Source organism: Haliotis rufescens, unplaced genomic scaffold (genome assembly GCF_023055435.1).
Source record: "Haliotis rufescens isolate VD_foot unplaced genomic scaffold, xgHalRufe1.0.p SCAF_14, whole genome shotgun sequence".
NCBI classification, from domain to species: Eukaryota; Metazoa; Mollusca; class Gastropoda; order Lepetellida; family Haliotidae; genus Haliotis; species Haliotis rufescens.
In genome coordinates, this window is record NW_025963824.1 from 19,099,653 (window position 1) to 19,122,246 (window position 22,594).

General features: G+C 41.4%; 1 protein-coding gene across 4 annotated transcripts in view; it reads left to right on the plus strand.

Annotated features, from left to right (window-relative positions):
- Positions 1 to 20,047, plus strand: part of LOC124123071 (protein prune homolog 2-like) — a 192,418-nt gene extending 172,371 nt beyond the window's left edge. For 3 of the 4 annotated variants that reach the window (XM_048395102.1, XM_048395106.1, XM_048395105.1), the window contains one exon: positions 16,686 to 20,047. In XM_048395102.1, coding sequence (XP_048251059.1) covers positions 16,686 to 16,767 — 82 coding nt within the window. In that variant the 3' untranslated portion in view covers positions 16,768 to 20,047. Of the gene's footprint in view, positions 1 to 3,853; positions 3,949 to 16,685 lie in introns of all 4 variants that reach the window. The other variant, XM_048395103.1, reaches the window with a different exon arrangement.
- The last annotated feature ends 2,547 nt before the right edge of the window (positions 20,048 to 22,594 follow it).

Here is a 22,594-nt window from a genome sequence, read left to right on the forward strand (position 1 = left end):
CAACAAACACATGATGGGCAAGTAAACACAACACAGCAAAACACATGAAAGGCAAGTAAACAGAAAACACATGAATAGCAAGTAAACACAACACAGCAAAACACATGAAAGGTAAGTAAACACAACACAGGAACACATGAATAGCAAGTAAACACAACACAACAAACACATGAATGTCAAGTAAACACAACACAACAAACACATGAAGGGCAAGTTAACACAACACAGGAAACACATGAATGGCAAGTAAACACAACACAGCAAAACACATGAATGGCAAGTAAACACAACACAACAAACACATGAATAGCAAGTAGACACAACATAGCAAAACACATGAAAGGCAAGTAAACACAAGACAGGAAACACATGAATAGCAAGTACACACAACATAGCAAAACACATGAAAGGCAAGTAAACACAAGACAGGAAACACATGAATGGCAAGTAAACACAACACAACAAACACATGAATAGCAAGTAAACACAACACAACAAACACATGAATAGCAAGTAAACACAACACAACAAACACATGAATAGCAAGTAAACACAACACAGGAAACACATGAATAGCAAGTAAACACAACACAACAAACACATGAATAGCAAGTAAACACAACACAGCAAAACACATGAATAGCAAGTAAACACAACACAGGAAACACATGAAGAGCACGTAAACACAACACAGGAAACACATGAATGGCAAGTAAACACAACTTAGCAAAAAACATGAAGGGCAAGTAAACACAACTGCAAAACAGATGAAGGGCAAGTAAACACAACAAAGCAAAACACATGAAGGGCAAGTAAACACAACAAAGCAAAACACATGAAAGGCAAGTAAACGCAACACAGGAAACACATGAATGGCAAGTAAACAACAGGAAAACACATGAGGGGCAAGTAAACACAACAGAAAAACACATGAAGGGCAAGTAAACGCAACACAGCAAAACACATGAAGGGCAAGTAAACAACAGCAAAATACATGAGGGGCAAGTAAACACAACACAACAAAACATGAAGGGCAAGTAAACACAACACAGCAAAACACATGAGTGGCAAGTAAACACAACAGAAAAACACATGAAGGGCAAGTAAACACAACAGAAAAACACATGAATGGCAAGTAAACACAACACAGCAAAACACATGAATAGCAAGTAAACACAACACAGGAAACACATGAATGGCAAGTAAAAATACACAACAAACACCTGAAGGGCAAGTAAACACAACACAACAAAAACATGAAAAGCAAGTAAACACAACATAGCAAAACACATGAAGAGCACGTAAACACAACACAGGAAACACATGAATGGCAAGTAAACACAACATAGCAAAACACATGAAGGGCAAGTAAACACTACACAGGAAACACATGAAAGGCAAGTAAACACAACACAGGAAACACATGAATAGCAAGTAAACACAACACAACAAACACATGAATAGCAAGTAAACACAACACAGGAAACACATGAAGAGCACGTAAACACAACACAGGAAACACATGAATGGCAAGTAAACACAACTTAGCAAAAAACATGAAGGGCAAGTAAACACAACTGCAAAACAGATGAAGGGCAAGTAAACACAACAAAGCAAAACACATGAAGGGCAAGTAAACACAACAAAGCAAAACACATGAAAGGCAAGTAAACGCAACACAGGAAACACATGAATGGCAAGTAAACAACAGGAAAACACATGAGGGGCAAGTAAACACAACAGAAAAACACATGAAGGGCAAGTAAACGCAACACAGCCAAACACATGAAGGGCAAGTAAACAACAGCAAAATACATGAGGGGCAAGTAAACACAACACAAATAAACATGAAGGGCAAGTAAACACAACACAGCAAAACACATGAGTGGCAAGTAAACACAACAGAAAAACACATGAAGGGCAAGTAAACACAAGAGAAAAACACATGAAGGGCACGTAGACACAACGCAGCAAACACATGAAGGGCAAGTAAACACAACAGAAAAACACATGAAGGGCAAGTAAACACAACACAACAAACACATGAAGGGCAAGTCAACACAAGAGAAAAACACATGAAGGGCAAGTCAACACAAGAGAAAAACACATGAATAGCAAGTAAACACAACACAGCAAAACACATGAAGGGCAAGTAAACACAACACAGCAAAACACATGAATAGCAAGTAAACACAACACAGCAAAACACATGAAGGGCAAGTAAACACAAGAGAAAAACACATGAAGGGCAAGTAAACAACAGCAAAACACATGAGAGGCAAGTAAACACATCATAGCAAAACACATGAGAGGCAAGTAAACACATCATAGCAAAACACATGAGAGGCAAGTAAACACATCATTGGAAAACACATGAGAGGCAAGTAAACACATCATAGCAAAACACATGAAGGGCAAGTAAATACATCACAGCAAAACCCATGAAGGGCAAGTAAACACAACAGGAAAACACATGAAGGGCAAGTAAACAGAACAGCAAAACACATGAGTGACAAGTAAACACAACAGGAAAACACATGAAGGGCAAGTAAACACAACACAGAAAAACACATGAAGGGCAAGTAAACACAAGAGAAAAACACATGAAGGGCAAGTAAACACAACATAACAAAACACATGAGTGGCAAGTAAACACAACAGAAAAACACATGAAGGGCAAGTAAACACAACAGAAAAACACATGAAGGGCAAGTAAACACAACACAGAAAAACATATGAAGGGCAAGTAAACACAAGAGAAAAACACATGAAGGGCAAGTAAACACAAGAGAAAAACACATGAGTGGCAAGTAAACACAAGAGAAAAACACATGAAGGGCAAGTAAACACAACACTCGGGAGTGAGTTTAGTATTTTGTTCATTATTTGCTGTTTATAACCTTTTACAGTCTCAATCGATCGAACAATGGGAATTCCCAATGTCATGAACTTGGTCAAGCTTGTGAATATTTTACTGTCATATGCAAAGAGGCAAATATTGATGCAATCTGCATCATAAAATAATCTACCCGGTAATTGATAATATCCACAACTGCAAACATGTTAAAACCTATTAATGTGATACCATACAGTGTATACAAACATGTTACAATAGACTGCGACATAATTTGTGAAATGTTGTTGCAATTAAGTTACACGAGAAACAATGCCCTGTGATGTCAGCCTAGCGATAGGGTTGTTGGGTTGACAGAGATCTATCATCATGTAATGTCATTGATGTTGAGAGTTTTCAATATTTATTGAGAAACTAGTTCTGGTAGTACATATCTTCAACATTCTCATGGTTTAAGCATTTGCTCCTTTTGCCAAGGATCAGAGTTTGATTACTCACATGGGTAGAATGTGTGTGTAGTGTATTCTCCTTATAGTTGTTTACATCTTGTGTGATACAGTTTCCCGCAATATCCAAGTACACATTATCTCGTTACATCATATGATGACGTCATGTACGGATGCGATGTCTGAGTAAACTATGATGGCTTCCTTCCATGTTCTGTTTGGCATGCACACGAGCAGGCATACACCCGAGTATAAATGTGTGAATACACGACAGTGTGAAGCCCATTTTCTGGTCTCCCCTGCCATGATATTGCAGGAATATTGCTAAAAGCAGTGTAAAATCATACTCACTCACTCACTCACTCACTCACTCACTCACTCACTCACTCAACAGGCAAGTAAAAATATTATTTCTTTATTGCAATAACTCTATGTTTATGTGGATTTATGAATTGAATATGAGTAAGTATCGAAATCTTACCTCTGTTGATATTTACTCTGATCATCTACATGAATGCTGTGTTTGTATTGGATGCGTCTCTCTCCCCCACAGCTTCGATGCCAGCCTCCACAGCAGACCCACCTTGTCCACTCCCTCCACCCCCACCTCAGACCCTACCTCCCCTCATTGAGCTCGCAGCAGAACAGGTAGGTACACCTCATGTTCTCGGCATGGCTCCGTCACTCTGCCCATCACTCACCTCACATCTGCTTCATACTTTCACTTGGTTGCTGACACAGTTTCTTTTTTAAACTGCAGTGTGTAATTAATGTGCGGAGGGGTATCATATATAGTTCTTCACCTTTGAACCTGTAGGTATTATTGAGGACATACTCAGTACTAACATAATAGTAGTAGGTCATTCTGAAGACCATATCCTCAAAATAACATTAATAACGTAGTAAGTTGTTACCCTTTGTGAATGAAACTTAAGGCTATGCCTCAAACTGAAGAAGATATTCACTGTCCTAGGGCAAGGTGACTGTAGTTATTGTTCCCAGACTGAGTAGTAAGCATCTTCCTTGGCCCTGTTCTACAAAGTGATCTTAGCGCTGAAACAGTTGCAACTGCTAAGATTACTCTGAATACCCTACCTCTATGACATCACAGCCATAAATTCCCTACTTTGGCTGTCATCGCACCATAACATCTTTCAACAGATTCTACTTCATGGCCAAATATCCTTTGATTAGTTTTGAGGAAAACCCAATCTTCAGGCCAATGCAACTGCGCATGTTCAAGGCGGGAATACATCACTTCTTTCTTCTGTGTGTGCTGAAGTGAACATCAAAATAAATGTGCACAAATTATGGAAATGTTGTCACACTGTAACTTGTACATCGTTGTTCAAGACATCATACAGACATCAGATGCTTGCTGTACCTCTGCGAGTATTGAAGATTGTGTACTTACGTAAATAGGTAGTTAGTTCATGGTATTGTGGGAGATGGACTCTCCCTCACCATCGCTCTCTGGCTTCTGCTCTGGTGCGGCATCAATGAGCCCCCCCGGGAAAGTAGTATGTGTACGCCATACTCATTATGTACATACTGCAACAAACTTTCTCAAAGTAGTATGTGTACGCCATACTCATTATGTACATACTGCAACAAACTTTCTCAATGTAGTATGTGTACGCCATACTCATTATGTACATACTGCAACAAACTTTCTCAATGTAGTATGTGTACGCCATACTCATTATGTACATACTGCAACAAACTTTCTCAATGTATTATGTGTACGCCATACTCATTATGTACATACTGCAACAAACTTTCTCAATGTAGTATGTGTACGCCATACTCATTATGTACATACTGCAACAAACTTTCTCAATGTAGTATGTGTACGCCATACTCATTATGTACATACTGCAACAAACTTTCTCAATGTAGTATGTGTACGCCATACTCATTATGTACATACTGCAACAAACTTTCTCAATGTAGTATGTGTACGCTATACTCATTATGTACATACTACAACAAACTTTCTCAATGTAGTATGTGTACGCCATACTCATTATGTACATACTGCAACAAACTTTCTCAATGTAGTATGTGTACGCCATACTCATTATGTACATACTACAACAAACTTTCTCAATGTAGTATGTGTACGCTATACTCATTATGTACATACTGCAACAAACTTTCTCAATGTAGTATGTGTACGCCATACTCATTATGTACATACTGCAACAAACTTTCTCAATGTAGTATGTGTACGCCATACTCATTATGTACATACTGCAACAAACTTTCTCAATGTAGTATGTGTACGCCATACTCATTATGTACATACTGCAACAAACTTTCTCAATGTAGTATGTGTACGCCATACTCATTATGTACATACTGCAACAAACTTTCTCAATGTAGTATGTGTACGCTATACTCATTATGTACATACTGCAACAAACTTTCTCAATGTAGTATGTGTACGCCATACTCATTATGTACGTACTGCAACAAACTTTCTCAATGTAGTATGTGTACGCCATACTCATTATGTACATACTGCAACAAACTTTCTCAATGTAGTATGTGTACGCCATACTCATTATGTACATACTGCAACAAACTTTCTCAATGTAGTATGTGTACGCCATACTCATTATGTACGTACTGCAACAAACTTTCTCAATGTAGTATGTGTACGCTATACTCATTATGTACATACTGCAACAAACTTTCTCAATGTAGTATGTGTACGCTATACTCATTATGTACGTACTGCAACAAACTTTCTCAATGTAGTATGTGTACGCTATACTCATTATGTACGTACTGCAACAAACTTTCTCAATGTAGTATGTGTACGCTATACTCATTATGTACATACTGCAACAAACTTTCTCAATGTAGTATGTGTACGCCATACTCATTATGTACGTACTGCAACAAACTTTCTCAATGTAGTATGTGTACGCCATACTCATTATGTACATACTGCAACAAACTTTCTCAATGTAGTATGTGTACGCCATACTCATTATGTACATACTGCAACAAACTTTCTCAATGTAGTATGTGTACGCCATACTCATTATGTACATACTGCAACAAACTTTCTCAATGTAGTATGTGTACGCCATACTCATTATGTACATACTGCAACAAACTTTCTCAATGTAGTATGTGTACGCCATACTCATTATGTACATACTGCAACAAACTTTCTCAATGTAGTATGTGTACGCCATACTCATTATGTACATACTGCAACAAACTTTCTCAATGAAGTATGTGTACGCCATACTCATTATGTACATACTGCAACAAACTTTCTCAATGTAGTATGTGTACGCCATACTCATTATGTACATACTGCAACAAACTTTCTCAATGTAGTATGTGTACGCCATACTCATTATGTACATACTGCAACAAACTTTCTCAATGTAGTATGTGTACGCCATACTCATTATGTACATACTGCAACAAACTTTCTCAATGTAGTATGTGTACGCCATACTCATTATGTACATACTGCAACAAACTTTCTCAATGTAGTATGTGTACGCCATACTCATTATGTACATACTGCAACAAACTTTCTCAATGTAGTATGTGTACGCCATACTCATTATGTACATACTGCAACAAACTTTCTCAATGTAGTATGTGTACGCCATACTCATTATGTACATACTGCAACAAACTTTCTCAATGTAGTATGTGTACGCCATACTCATTATGTACATACTGCAACAAACTTTCTCAATGTAGTATGTGTACGCCATACTCATTATGTACATACTGCAACAAACTTTCTCAATGTAGTATGTGTACGCTATACTCATTATGTACATACTGCAACAAACTTTCTCAATGTAGTATGTGTACGCCATACTCATTATGTACATACTGCAACAAACTTTCTCAATGTAGTATGTGTACGCCATACTCATTATGTACATACTGCAACAAACTTTCTCAATGTAGTATGTGTACGCCATACTCATTATGTACATACTGCAACAAACTTTCTCAATGTAGTATGTGTATGCTATACTCATTATGTACATACTGCAACAAACTTTCTCAATGTAGTATGTGTACGCCATACTCATTATGTACATACTGCAACAAACTTTCTCAATGTAGTATGTGTACGCTATACTCATTATGTACATACTGCAACAAACTTTCTCAATGAGAGTTTGAGAAGCACTGGATCAGCAGGGACCGCTCAAAGTCTAAACCGTCATGCAAGACAAGATCGTCTGTAAAAATGTTGTTGCTAAAAAGTCAAGTGACATAATATCACATAAAGGAACAACTAACATGGATTGATTTCCTCCATTGGCTCTTGACTTGTAGTGAATATCCAGGCTCAACCTCTTGGTGGGACCACCCCATCTCTCCTGGTCCTGGACTGAATTCTCTTATTCATTGTCATCCATTACATCATCTATGGCAGTATTATTTGATAAGCATTTTGCTTCCATTGCTCACAAAATTTGGTATCTTAGAAAGTCTGTATCTCAGCAAAAAGATAATTGGTCTAGTTTTCTACAGCTCTTCTTCCATGAGTGGATGATATATCGCCTGTCACCTCTCCAACTATCAGGACAAAAGTAATGTTGTCATGAGGGGTGGGGATGCTCATAGCATGTCTCAACATAACAGGATTGATAATCAACATCTTCCCTGGGATTATCAACCTGATACTTTACATGGAAAATCCCATGCTGCTGAAACACAAAAACCTGACTTACACTCATCATCAAGTCACCCTGTCCACCTGACTTTGCTTATGGATCTCGATTACCGACTACCAGACTTCAGTATAACACCAACCGCGGTGTTACCTGTGGGAAAATTACCGTGGCCAGTGGGGAAGGTTCAGCCTAGGCCAGATCTTGACTCCAACCTTGGCCAGTTCTGTCACATCTTTGGCCAATTCTTCTCCACTGTGGTCAGACCTTCCCCAGGTGTTCATTCAATTGTCTTGACAAGGGAAAAGAGATTTTTGAGGCCAAGTCTCTCCCATCAGGATTTCTTCAGGAAAACTATATTTTATATAATTTTCATATTTTATTAAACTTTGTCTTCATCTATCTATTCATCTTCAAATATTTTAGATTTTGTTCCACAATGTTGAAAGGTTTCTATAATTATAGAATATGATTGGCAAGTGCTAGCGTCTATGCTTCAAGTGATTGCTTCTAAGCTTCAAGTGATATTCATGATGTTTCTGTAATGTTTTTGTATAATGTTAAAACTTCACTGAAAACGGAAAAAAAGGATGTAACTCAAGTAGAGGAGGAACTTACTAAAAACATGTGAATGTAGCATGGTTAGACGGAGGAATAATACTGCTGAGTAGGTCATGAAACATTGAGATTGTCAATAACTTAGTCCCCTCCTTGTATCTGACACATCACTTTTCGTCAAAACAGATACTGTACACCTTGAAATTTATGCGTTTCCAAATTAATACGACTGCTGACCCCAAGCAAAACTGCGACTAAATATCAATGCAACTCCCCCAACCCCATCCCTTGTGGAATGATACATATCCTTTTATTAGCGCTCAGTAGAGCACTTCCGTAAAAACAATAAACATTGTTTTCCTGAAAACAACATACAGTTTATATGTCTATTCTGTTGACTGGCATGAAGGAAGTTCAAAGGCAATAACATAATTTAACATACAACAGTTCACTGATTGGTTTGTTTTTGTTTGTTTGATTGTTGTTTAACGCCACACTCAGTAATATCCCAGCTATATGACCGCTGTCTGTAAAATAATCAAGTCTGGACCAGACAATCCATTGATTTACATCATGAGCATCAATCCACACTGATTGGTATCCGGAGAAGGTGTCAACAAACTTGAAGGCAGATGACAAGACAAAGGCTGTAGATCTGAGGAGTGTAGTGAAGCCTATCGGTGCGCGTTGGGTTGGGTTGGCCTCTGATGAAGTGTTGCGTGGATGGCGTCTGTCTGAACTGCTTGAGTGGTCAATGATGCCTAGTTTAACACAGTAGGTAGACCTCTTGACTTCAGCAGTGATAACTCACCAGATGCCTATTGTGTAGTTCTTATTCTTTGAATGATTTTGTAATATACATGTTACAACTGATCGCATTAATTTCTAAATTTAAAGTATACAACCTACCCAGCCACTAGAAAGTTCCACACAGTGCCTTCACCAGTCCATTGGCACTAGAACATTAAAGGAGTTTCCATAACATACTATCACCGTCCATGGTGTACTGGACCGGAAGTTTACACACCACATACTAGCATCTAAATATATTAACTTTCTGACAACTGATCACTGTCCAAACACAATGCAATGAGTGTTCACCAAATCCCAACAGAAACAATGCGACACAGCCACAATCACTGTTAAACAAAAAAATACACTGTCATATAACAAATTTCAGAACTATCTCAGATAAGGAGAATGGGGTAATCAGTCTGGACCTACTGGACGCCTACATGTATGTCCCCATCAACCTGAGTTATCAACATTACCTATGTTTTGCAGTCAACTGTCAAAGATTCCTGTTGAACAGAGAAGCATTCGGTTTATCTGTCGCTCCAGGGTTGTTTACTCAGATTACCACTCATCATGGGGTTTGCTCACCTAAGCCATGTAAGACTTCACAGTTACACCGACGACTTCCTTTCAGCCGATCAGGACAAGTTGCAGGTAAAACAGATGACAATCTTTCTGATTTAGACTCTCCTACCTGGGCTTCCTGCTACATCCCAACAAGTCAGAATTAAAACCAGCTCAAGACATAGTCTACATAGGAGCAAGGTTCAGCTTTTACAAATGTATCTTTGTGCCTCAAGGTCAGATATAAAAAAGCATGGGAGATGATCTTGAATGCACAAGACTAGCTCATCAGGTGAAGCTGTTGGTGGATGTCTTACCTAGGCATGTTTACATCTCTCTAAGATTTAACCTGCAGGGGGAGGCTACAGTTGTCCACTACAAGTTTGGAAAAATACAACCAGTGACCACGAATTGGAAACAGACACAACCACCCCCCGCTTGGTTGTTGAATCTACATCGGTGGCTACAACATAACAATGTCATGCCAGGAATCCCTCTCATATTTCCCACTCCAGAATGTCCACTGTCCCCAGATGCTTCAAGCAAAGGTTGGGGCGCTCTCGAGGACGATGTCACAGTCCAAAAATAAATAGTCACACCAAGAGAAGGGAATAGGCAGCAATTGTCTTGAGGCGAGGGCTTTATCGATTCCAAGCAATCAAAGCATGGAGATTACTGTCACACCACTCATCAGTTTTGATCGCCACAGACAACACCATGGTGGTAGCTTGCATATAGCATCAGAGTGAACGAGATAAAAAAAAATTGTTGCTGGAGACTACACATTTGTTTGTCTTTTAAGATTTGATAAACTGCAGAATGCAGGCACATGGACAGGACATCCAGGGGAGACCAGGGTGAAGATGAGTAGGCAAACATTCCCTCCCCACTCATGGACAGGGCATCCAGGGGAGACCAGGGTGAAGATGAGTAGGCAAACATTCCCTTCCCCGCTCATGGACAGGACATTCAGGGGAGACCACGGTGAAGATGAGTAGGCAAACATTCCCTCCCCGCTCATGGACATTCAGGGGAGACGAGGCTGAAGATGATTAGGCAAACATTCCCTCCCTGCTCATAGACAGGGTATCCAGGGGAGACCAGGGTGAAGATGAGTAGGCAAACATTCCCTCCGGACACACAGAAAGGGCATCCAGGGGAGACCAGGGTGAAGATGTGTAGGCAAACATTCCCTCCCCACTCACAGAAAGGGCATCCAGGGGAGACCGGGGTGAAGATGTGTAGGCAAACATTCCCTCCCCACTCATGGACAGGGCATCCAGGGGAGACCAGGGTGAAGATGAGTAGGCAAACATTCCCTTCCCCGCTCATGGACAGGACATTCAGGGGAGACCACGGTGAAGATGAGTAGGCAAACATTCCCTCCCCGCTCATGGACATTCAGGGGAGACGAGGCTGAAGATGATTAGGCAAACATTCCCTCCCTGCTCATAGACAGGGTATCCAGGGGAGACCAGGGTGAAGATGAGTAGGCAAACATTCCCTCCGGACACACAGAAAGGGCATCCAGGGGAGATCGGGGTGAAGATGTGTAGGCAAACATTCCCTCCCCACTCACAGAAAGGGCATCCAGGGGAGACCGGGGTGAAGATGTGTAGGCAAATATTCCTTCCCCACTCTTGGACAGGGCATCCAGGGGAGAACAAAGTGAAGAAGAGTATGCAAACATTCCCTCCCCGCTCATGGACATTCAGGGGAGACGAGGCTGAAGATGAGTAGGCAAACATTCCCTCCCTGCTCATAGACAGGGTATCCAGGGGAGACCAGGGTGAAGATGAGTAGGCAAACATTCCCTCCGGACACACAGAAAGGGCATCCAGGGGAGACCAGGGTGAAGATGTGTAGGCAAACATACCCTCCGCACTCACAGAAAGGGCATCCAGGGGAGATCGGGGTGAAGATGTGTAGGCAAACATTCCCTCCCCACTCACAGAAAGGGCATCCAGGGGAGACCGGGGTGAAGATGTGTAGGCAAATATTCCTTCCCCACTCTTGGACAGGGCATCCAGGGGAGAACAAAGTGAAGAAGAGTATGCAAACATTCCCTCCCCGCTCATGGACATTCAGGGGAGACGAGGCTGAAGATGAGTAGGCAAACATTCCTTCCCCACTCTTGGACAGGGCATCCAGGGGAGACCAGGGTGAAGATGTGTATGCAAACATTCCCTCCCCGATCATGGACATGGCATCCAGGGGAGACTAGGGTGAAGATGAGTAGGCAAACTTTCCCTCCCTGCTCATGGACAGGGTATCCAGAGGAGACCAGAGTGAAGATGTGTATGCAAACATTCCCTCCCCGATCATGGACAGGACATCCAGGGGAGACCAGGGTGAAGATGAGTAGGCAAACATTCCCTCCCTGCTCATGGACAGGGCATTCAGGGGAGACCAGGGTGAAGATGTGTATGCAAACATTCCCTCCCTGCTCATGGACAGGACATTCAGGGGAGACCAGGGTGAAGATGTGTATGCAAACATTCCCTCCCTGCTGATGGACATTCAGGGGAGACCAGTGTGAAGATGTGTATGCAAACATTCCCTCCCTGCTGATGGACATTCAGGGGAGACCAGGGTGAAGATGCCCCAAAGAACATGTTCATGCCCATGGAATGGTCTCGTTTCAAGTCATCAAGAGGATCACCATGACATGGAACACATCTCAATCTTAAAACATTGCCAACTCTACATGTGGGTGCCCTGTCCATGAGCTGGGAAGGGAATGTTTGCCTACTCATCTTCACCCTGGTCTCCCCTGAATGTCCTGTCCATGAGTGGGGAGGGAATGTTTGCCTACACATCTTCACCCTGGTCTCCCCTGGATGCCCTGTCCAAGAGTGGGGAGGGAATGTTTGCCTACTCATCTTCACCCTGGTCTCCCCTGGATGCCATGTCCATTAGTGGGGAGGGAATGTTTGCCTACTCATCTTCACCCTGTTCTCCCCTAGATGCCCTGTCCAAGAGTGGGGAGGGAATGTTTGCCTACTCATCTTCACCCTGGTCTCCCCTGGATGCCCTGTCCATGAGCGGGGACGGAATGTTTGCCTACTCATCTTCACCCTGGTCTCTCCCAGACAGAGTACTTGAGAGAGATAGAGGACACAGAGATTGTGGTTTCCAAGACTATTCCCACTGCTCTTGGAAGAACCTCTTGAAATACCAGAGTGTCACAATCTTTTACCTCAGCCAAGATCGGACATATTTTACAGCAGCCTCCACAAACTCAACCTTAACACCTGGAAACTTTCCTTGGCTAAAATGCAAGCTACTGGCTTTGTTAAGTCTGCTTCAGAAGCAGTGAAACAGTCATAAAGATCCTCTTCAACAATCGATGGAACTAACTTTGTTTGTGGCAAAGAGGAAGAGATTTACAATACTTTGATATAACTACCGTATATCGCTGTGTATTAGGAAAGTTTTCGTATCTAGAATTAGGACGCTTTCACAGCGGTCGACTTATACACAGGGTTGAAGAGTTTGGATGTTTTTGTCCCTAACATAAAGACAATACAGTGAGCATGTAACAACAGGAATATCATGTCAACAAATACTGAAGTACGCAAACTAATCATACATTAATCATGTATGGTTATAAAAAGTGTTCATTTTATATCGGGACATATGTGTGTAATCTATTTTATTAATTTTATTCAAAATTTTATTGAATATTGTTTACATTAATGTCGGCAAAATCAAATGTGAGGTGATAGAAAGATCGCACTACTCACCCGTATTTAGGGCAACCACGGTCAGATTACCACTATTGACACCTTGAAACAAACTTTAGTGGATAGAGAATGGATATATATATCATATAGGCCATACATTGACTCGCTGAAAGTCATATTTGTTGTAGTTTTACTATTATATGTCAACGTAAAGTTTTAGCCATTGCATGCACAGAGCATCGACTGTGATTGATCAAATTGTTCCATACGAAAAAATATCCATCAATATCAATCAATCAATGTGATTCACATGAAACCTCAGACCTGGAAGTGAGAGTCACAGGAGACCTCAGACCTGGAAGTAAGAGTCACGGGAGACCTCAGACCTTGAAGTTAGAGTCACAGGAGACCTCAGACCTGGAAGTGAGAGTCACAGGAGACCTCAGACCTGGAAGTGAGAGTCACAGGAGACCTCAGACCTGGAAGTGAGAGTCACAGGAGACCTCAGACCTGGAAGTGAGAGTCACAGGAGACCTCAGACCTGGAAGTGAGAGTCACAGGAGACCTCAGACCTGGAAGTGAGAGTCACAGGAGACCTCAGACCTGGAAGTGAGAGTCACAGGAGACCTCAGACCTGGAAGTGAGAGTCACAGGAGACCTCAGACCTGGAAGTAAGAGTCACAGGAGACCTCAGACCTGGAAGTTGGAGTCACAGGAGACCTCAGACCTTGAAGTTAGAGTCACGGGAGACCTCAGACCTTGAAGTTAGAGTCACAGCAGACCTCAGACCTGGAAGTTAGAGTCACGGGAGACCTCAGACCTTGAAGTTAGAGTCACAGGAGACCTCAGACCTGGAAGTGAGAGTCACAGGAGACCTCAGACCTAGAAGTGAGAGTCACAGGAGACCTCAGACCTAGAAGTGAGAGTCACAGGAGACCTCAGACCTAGAAGTGAGAGTCACAGGAGACCTCAGACCTAGAAGTTAGAGTCACAGGAGACCTCAGACCTGGAAGTGAGAGTCACAGGAGACCTCAGACCTGGAAGTGAGAGTCACGGGAGAACTCAGACCTGGAAGTGAAAGTCACAGGAGACCTCAGACCTGGAAGTGAGAGTCACAGGAGACCTCAGACCTGGAAGTTAGAGTCACAGGAGACCTCAGACCTGGAAGTGACTTCAAAGTCACCAAAGAAAGCAGAAGTGACATCTTAAGAACAGAGATTGGGCATCATATTTCTGCTTATCCTTGATCCCTGCTTCACTGTTGCCAACTATCTTGGAGATACCTCTGATGAATACAAGCTATGATGTGAAGGCTACTCAAAGGGATTTTCAAACAATAGTTATCATTGTTTATAGTTCTGAGAATACTACCTCTATGCAGTTGTATTCCATTACAAGAAATGATGTCTTCAGATGGAGAGGGTGCATATGAGTTTCCTGAGTTTAGCAAGAAGCAGGTGCCCTTCTGGTCAGAAGTCCTAGTCCATGCTTCTTTACAAGAGTGGTTGTTGCAGACGAAAGAGCATGACAGTTTCTAATTTAGTTAGTGTATGTTTTCTGAAAATATTCTGACCCAAGATGACTGAATTATTGTGATATTTTTATGAATATTTGTCAATGAATACCTATATGGCTCAGTTGACAGGTGAGCTACAGTGCTGGTAACAGGTAAGGACCAGGTCACTGGCAAGTGATTTTACAGTTATGCTATAAGCATATACAAGATCACCTCATTTAGTGCATATTGTTGTCACAAGCAAACTTTTGAATCAAAGTATAAGTCTCCCTTTAACTTTAGACTCGAACTGTAATCCTATAAAGTTCATTAGGCAGCCATATTGAAATGTCATGTTGGCCTATTACTGAACCATTTCTTCATGTATCACTGTAGGATTTTGTACACAGTGAGCATGTCTATTGTGTATGGTCTCATCTTTTTGTGTTTCCATATTTGACTCATTGACAACCTTTGCCTTCTGTAGCCCTTGTGTCTAATGGTGTCTGACTTCTCTGAACAGGCTGCAGGAATGAGCCAGAATTTTTTTTTAATCAGATTTTCAAAAAAACATTAGCCTTGGAGTCGAACACATTTGTTCAGACCAAACAGAAAATATTTTATCCTTTTTTCAAAATGAATGTAAAAATTTAAGCCATGCCCATTAAAGTGGACTACTTTCACCTCTACAGAACGAAAAAGGGGAATCACATACTGCGAGAGAATTTCCTTTCTGCTCATCTGTGGCATTATTCACAGAACATTTTAGCGAAATTATGCATATTCATGTTACCAAAGTTGGACAAGGAATGAAACAGCAAACATGCAGGCTCGCTTGCCTGGTGTTTCTCGCTTGCCAGCTTTAAACAAATTTCATGTCTTTGGGTTTCATTTCTAACTCACATTTGTCCAACTATGACTTCTGTTTCTCTGGGAACTAATGTTTGAATCTGGCAGTTACAGACTATGTCCTTTGAAACAGCTGCCTTCTCCTGGGCATTATTTGCATAGCAGATTCTTACAAATGTTTGCACATTGGTCTTTTTGGCACAGTCAATACTTAAATGAAACTTATTCCGTTTTTCTATATATTTTGAAGTTTGGCAAATGTTGACATTTCAACATGCTCCTAAATTTTCACAAATGCATTTCCTCTTACTGTCAATGCCTTTTCCTCAGAAACAACTGGACAAATGAAGCTTAAATTTCATATGCTTGTTCCCACAAATATTGGCACCTGAATTAAAATGATTTTCAGAATGGCCTACCTTGGAGACTTTATTGAAAAAACTCTTTATGGCCACTGGTGTAATGTTATGTTCTTAAATTTTCATCTCTGTAAACATCTTTTGATCTGAATTTGCCCGACCGAGGAAGCAATGGCATCTGTGTTTCTCCTAACATGACATGTTACTTTGGAAATATCCTATGGCTTTGGAAATATTATTCCGTCTGAAAAGGTATGTAAGGCTCAGAGGTGAAACTTTGTGTAACATAAACTTTACTGTTGTACATTGTTGCTTCTTTTCTATTCTTTAAAATTTTGTGTGTGATCACAATCACAGTCTATTCCAGTTTCAAGGAAATTATTAAAATATGTTTGTGTGCTTCCTGTTACAGAGTAGATGACCTGGTCAGACACAACCCTGAATACCTGGAGCAGCCTGAAGCATCACTATCAAAACAGCAGAAAAACACCTAGACACCGGCCATTTAGGCACCACACACAACACAGCAGAGGAAGACCTAGACACCTGCCATTTAGGCACCACACACAACACAGCAGAGGAAGACCTAGACACCGGCCATTTAGGCACCACACACAACACAGCAGAGGAAGACCTAGACACCTGCCATTTAGGCACCACACACAACACAGCAGAGGAAGACCTAGACACCTGCCATTTGGGCACCACACACAACACAGCAGAGGAAGACCTAGACACCTGCCATTTGGGCACCACACACAACACAGCAGAGGAAGACCTAGACACCTGCCATTTGGGCACCACACACAACACAGCAGAGGAAGACCTAGACACCGGCCATTTGGGCACCACACACAACACAGCAGAGGAAGACCTAGACACCTGCCATTTAGGCACCACACACAACACAGCAGAGGAAGACCTAGACACCGGCCATTTAGGCACCACACACAACACAGCAGAGGAAGACCTAGACACCGGCCATTTGGGCACCACACACAACACAGCAGAGGAAGACCTAGACACCTGCCATTTAGGCACCACACACAACACAGCAGAGGAAGACCTAGACACCTGCCATTTAGGCACCACACACAACACAGCAGAGGAAAACCTAGACACCTGCCATTTGGGCACCACACACAACACAGCAGAGGAAAACCTAGACTGCTGCCATTGAAGCAACACAACACAGCAGAGGAAGACCTAGACTGATGCCATTGAAGCACCACACAACACAGCAAAGGAAGACCTAGACTGCTGCCATTGAAGCACCACACAACACAGCTAACAATTGGGGGGCATTTATCAGTGTCATAATCAAGTGACTGAAACAAGAAGGAAAAGAGTTTGTTACTGTAACAATCAATGGAAACTGACCTCTACTTTGGGGATATGTGTGACATATTAATTATACCAAATGAATCAAAGAAAGCTTCTTTTCCTGAAGGAAAGCAAGGAAAATAAATGATACTACACATTTCTCAAATCCATATGATACTCACTCAAATGTGAACAAAATATTCATTATGCTTTTGTTTTATTAATTGCAGTGAAGAAGCAGGCTTTTCTATAAAAGAAACATGTTGATTATTGTCTACATGGCAACAACAATCCTAGAAAGACAATGCAGTATTACAGGAACAAGGATGTCTGTATAATTAAACACGACAGATTATTGCATAATGCATGTAAAAATAAGTATTATACCTACTGTTGGATGTCACAGTAGATTTAGTATTGCATAAGCAGACACAGTCCTACAGAGTTACACACAGACAGGAACAAGAGTCACACAGGTGTACAGAATTACACAAAGACAGGAACAAGAGTCACACAGATGTACAGAATTACACACAGACATGACTTACACACAGACAGGAACAAGAGTCACACATATGTACAGAATTACAAAGAGACGAGACTTACACACAGACAGGAACAAGAGTCACACAGATGTACAGAATTACACACAGACATGACTTACACACAGACAGGAACAAGAGTCACACAGATGTACAGAATTACAAAGAGACGTGACTTACACACAGACAAGAACAAGAGTCACACAGGTGTACAGAATTACAGACAGACAGGAACAAGAATCACACAGATACTCGTTTGCAGCTTTAGGTATTGACAGTTAGTGAGTCATCTGGTCCGTCTGTACCCTACCCTGTACATATGTACAGTGTCCCAGCCTGCTTGTAACAGATGAACCCATAACTTATAGTATTCTTGTGAACACCTCTGTTTCAACATTAAGGCTTTGATGACCTCGGTAGGTGATCTGTTGTTGTTCCTTCACAATACTAGTGAGTTCAAATTATGAAATAATTACTTGTAGCACTTTCTACTTGACCCATTATGAAGCATATTACCCTCTTGGTTGCAAAGTATCTTTCATATACTCCTTAGTCTCTTCTTCATGCACAAGTATCGGTTGTATTATATATATAATATTTAGAGAAAAATAACGAAGGCAGTGTAGAACCTAAGCAACGCACCTGTTAAATATTTACATGTACTGGTGTTATTTTTCTGCATCATAGGCATGATTCCTTCGTTTTCATGTAGATGTGATATCAATGTGCGCATTCATCTATCTGGAATTAGGACAAGTAGATTAGATAGATGATAAAGGAAAGTAAAATAATGTGGCAACAGATTTTAGTTCTTTCATGCTGTCACGATCCAGTTTGTTCTAGCAGCTTGTAGCAGTGCCTTTCTGGAGTGCAGTGTGTGTGTGTGTGTGTGTCCTTTGGTGCAGTGAAAGATGGTCATTTTGCACTGTTATAAATTTCCCTTTTCGTGTGCAATAAATATTATTAAGTTGATCCATCATAATTACTTTCCATTCAGATGTATGTGTAGCAGCCTCTGTGTGTTCTAACGATATGACATATCATGTTTATGTTGGTATATTGTTTTCTTGTGACAGTACTGGTTACGTTTAACTGACAGCCATTTGCACAGAAGTGCGTCCTGCCACATTTGCTGCCCTACACATACACCAGTCTCAGCTTTGGTGGCATTACAAGGTTCCCCTGGGTAGTTTGTAAGTGCAGATGTTTTCCAGTATACTGCCTATGGTACCCTGCATTACCCTGTGTTACATACATGCCAGTAAGTACTGAGGCCACTCCTGTGTATTATGCTTTCCAGGTGATAAATGTTATTTGCCCTAGCTGACATGCAGCAACTTGTTTGTACCTTAATTAAATATCATAAACAGAGCAATTGCATTCCAGGATGTCCTACCTGTTCAGTATAAGTCCTCATCTTGTAAAGGCTAAAACTGATGGCAATAACCTCTTCTTATAGCTTAAGTCGGGTTTTGGAGATGGTCACAATACACCAGTAGGAGGTGGCGCTACACCAATTTGCATGACATGGTGGTTATTGCAATAGGTCTGATTAGATGTTCAAGAGCAATCCTTTCCTGGGCATGACCAGTTTCAATTCACAACATGTGTCTCCAGGAATCCATCAGTATAACTGTTATTTACTTTGGAAATATCGTACTTCTTTCATTTTTATGTATTTATTTTATCAAAAATTGTAGTTTTATTTGTGTGTCCAAATTTATGTACTTTTGCGTGCAATGGTCCTGTGCACTTCAGGTCAACATACTATTTAATTTCAAGTTTTATATCTGTGTTATGTATCAGTATTCAGGGTCCTGCTTGCAGTGTATTATTTTAGATGAAGATATTGAATATTCACATTTTGACTACTTTCCTCTGTGACGTACGAATAAATATTAAAAATGTTTGTTTTTGTAATGTTTTGGGACATGATTCAGGAAGTATATCTGAGTGGAACGTTTGGTCTCATTTGTGGATCTTTAGTGTGCGTCGTCATCACTGCTTTACATTTAGTAAAATTCTGAAATTATACCTGTAGAGTGCCACTTTGACAGCAATCAAGATGCCAGAACTGAAAATGAGAACACCTTCAAGCACGTTTCATTGGCATTCAAGAAGTTGGTGAGTAAGTAGGAAAACGTTCAACTTAATGGATAACAACTTCTGGTTCATTGCATACAGTGATGTTTCAGTGTAGAAGCGTTATCAATTACCTGTTTTTTTCAATGTTAATCTGTTGCTTATCACAACATGTTCCCGTGGACCCACGTGTTTCTTATAAGATTATACTAGTAAGAGGTCAATGTGACAAGTTAAGACACGCACATATCCATCGTACTGCTTGTTGCGGACCACCGGCTACCCCTTTCTTCACACTGGTACTCGCCAACTCCAGATCAATGGTTTAATCCTCATCCAAGGTGCCAGTCCTGCAAGAATAACACATGCACGCTAAAATCCAGGTTCACTTTGAAAACTCACAAAGGTGTGACATAATGATTCTGACTCATACAAGAACACTATGGCTTCAGTTAAAAATTCGTCATCTACGTCCTGTTAGAAGAGGAAAGTGATTCAATCTGTAACACCCATCACTGACAAGCACGCCGTCTACCCCTCTTTGCTCATCCCACCCTCCCGATATAGTTAAGGAGCCGATGTACCTTTCTGGTAAGGTGGACCATCTAGGCTTAGAGGAAGCAAATGATCTCCACCATATACCACATTTACTCTTTAACTTAAATGAGTTCTCATCTATGTCTGAAATGAGTGACATACATATGCAACCAATGTCTCATAAAACTTAACATCTAAAAGAATCTGTTGCACAACAAAAATAGATCTAGGCCTGAATATGACAGGACATCCTCCCAGTAGTAATCATGAATGTTGCCAAGCTGAAACAGCAGATTATGACTATAGTAGGAGAGTCATGAAAAGATATTGAGAATCTCACAGATCTCCGCCCTACCACAAAACAATAAGGTAGACCGGGAGTCACGGATGTCTCACTGCAGCCGGAAGAGAGATTGAGAATGGTGTCCATCTAGTCTTCACTATTACAACAGACGAGTTGACCAAGAATCTCATACACGTCATGCTAGATCTCCTAAGCATAATCCCTCTCATACCATTATGCAGTCCAGTTCATAGTTCGGGGTCAGTGAAGTGGATGTTAGATCACCGACCCACACTTATATGTAACATGCTTCCCATTCCTCGTGCCACAGATCAGATGACCAGGACTACTCTACCCCAAGCTATCTCAGGTCACCCAAGTGCAGCTTGCATAGTAGGTGTGGATCTATATCTAACATGACTTCTTCAAGGAATTGAACTCTTGCACAAAGAATAATTATACTAAACCAAATTAAAAACTTCACAATCCTAAAATTTTAACATTTTGACCAGTTATCATTGTGGGCCCTTATTGTGTATTTAAACAGTAATGGCCACGTATTGTCTTCAGATAACACCCGTTTTTGCACAGCACTATAGTGGCAAAAGTGGTTTTTCACGTGCTACTCGTCACGTGGCCATAATACCGCACGTGTTTTCAGCCATACTTGTTAGCAGTCATTAACAAAAAAAGAAAAACACAAGAGAACAAAAGTCTTTACGGCCATTTGTCATGCCACGCCTTTCACATGTGCAACGTGAACGTGCCATCGGCATGTTGCAGATGGGAACGTCCGTAGCTGAAGTCGCAAGGACGATGAGTTGTAGTCGACGGACTGTTTATGATTTACAGACGCGTCTGCAGCAAACGGGTACCACCGCTGATCGCCCTCGGCAAGGTCGACCACGTGTGACGTCACATGCAGAGTATCGTCAGATTGTTTTACGTCACCTCCGTAACCGATTTTTGACGGCTACATCAACCAGAAATGAACTGTTTAGGGGTACACTGAGTGCGCAAACTGTTCGAAACTGTCTGAGAACTGCTCACCTTCAAGCACGACGGCCATTCTGCGGGCCGATTCTGACTCAATTACACAGATGTCAACGTCAGTTGTGGGCACAGCGACACTTACGATGGACTCAGAGGAATTGGAATCAAGTCGTCTTCAGTGATGAATTCCGATTTAATCTTCGATTTGCTGATGGTAGGGCGAGGTTGTGGAGGCGCCGTCATGAACGTTACGCCCAGTGTTGTGTACAGGAAGTTGACAGATTTCGAGGCGGAAGCGTCATGGTGTGGGTTGTTTTTCTGTGGCAATGCACGTTCCAGGCTTCGTGTCATCCGTGGCAACCTCAACGCTGCTGCTTACCGCGACCAGGTACTGGCACCAGAACTTCTGCCTTTTATGGCAGCACATGGACCCGGTTTGATCTTCCAACACGACAATGCCAGACCCCACACAGCAATTTTGACAAGGAATTTCCTTCAGAATGCGGGAGTCAACGTCATGGACTGGCCGTCAAGGTCTCCCGACCTCAATCCCATCGAACA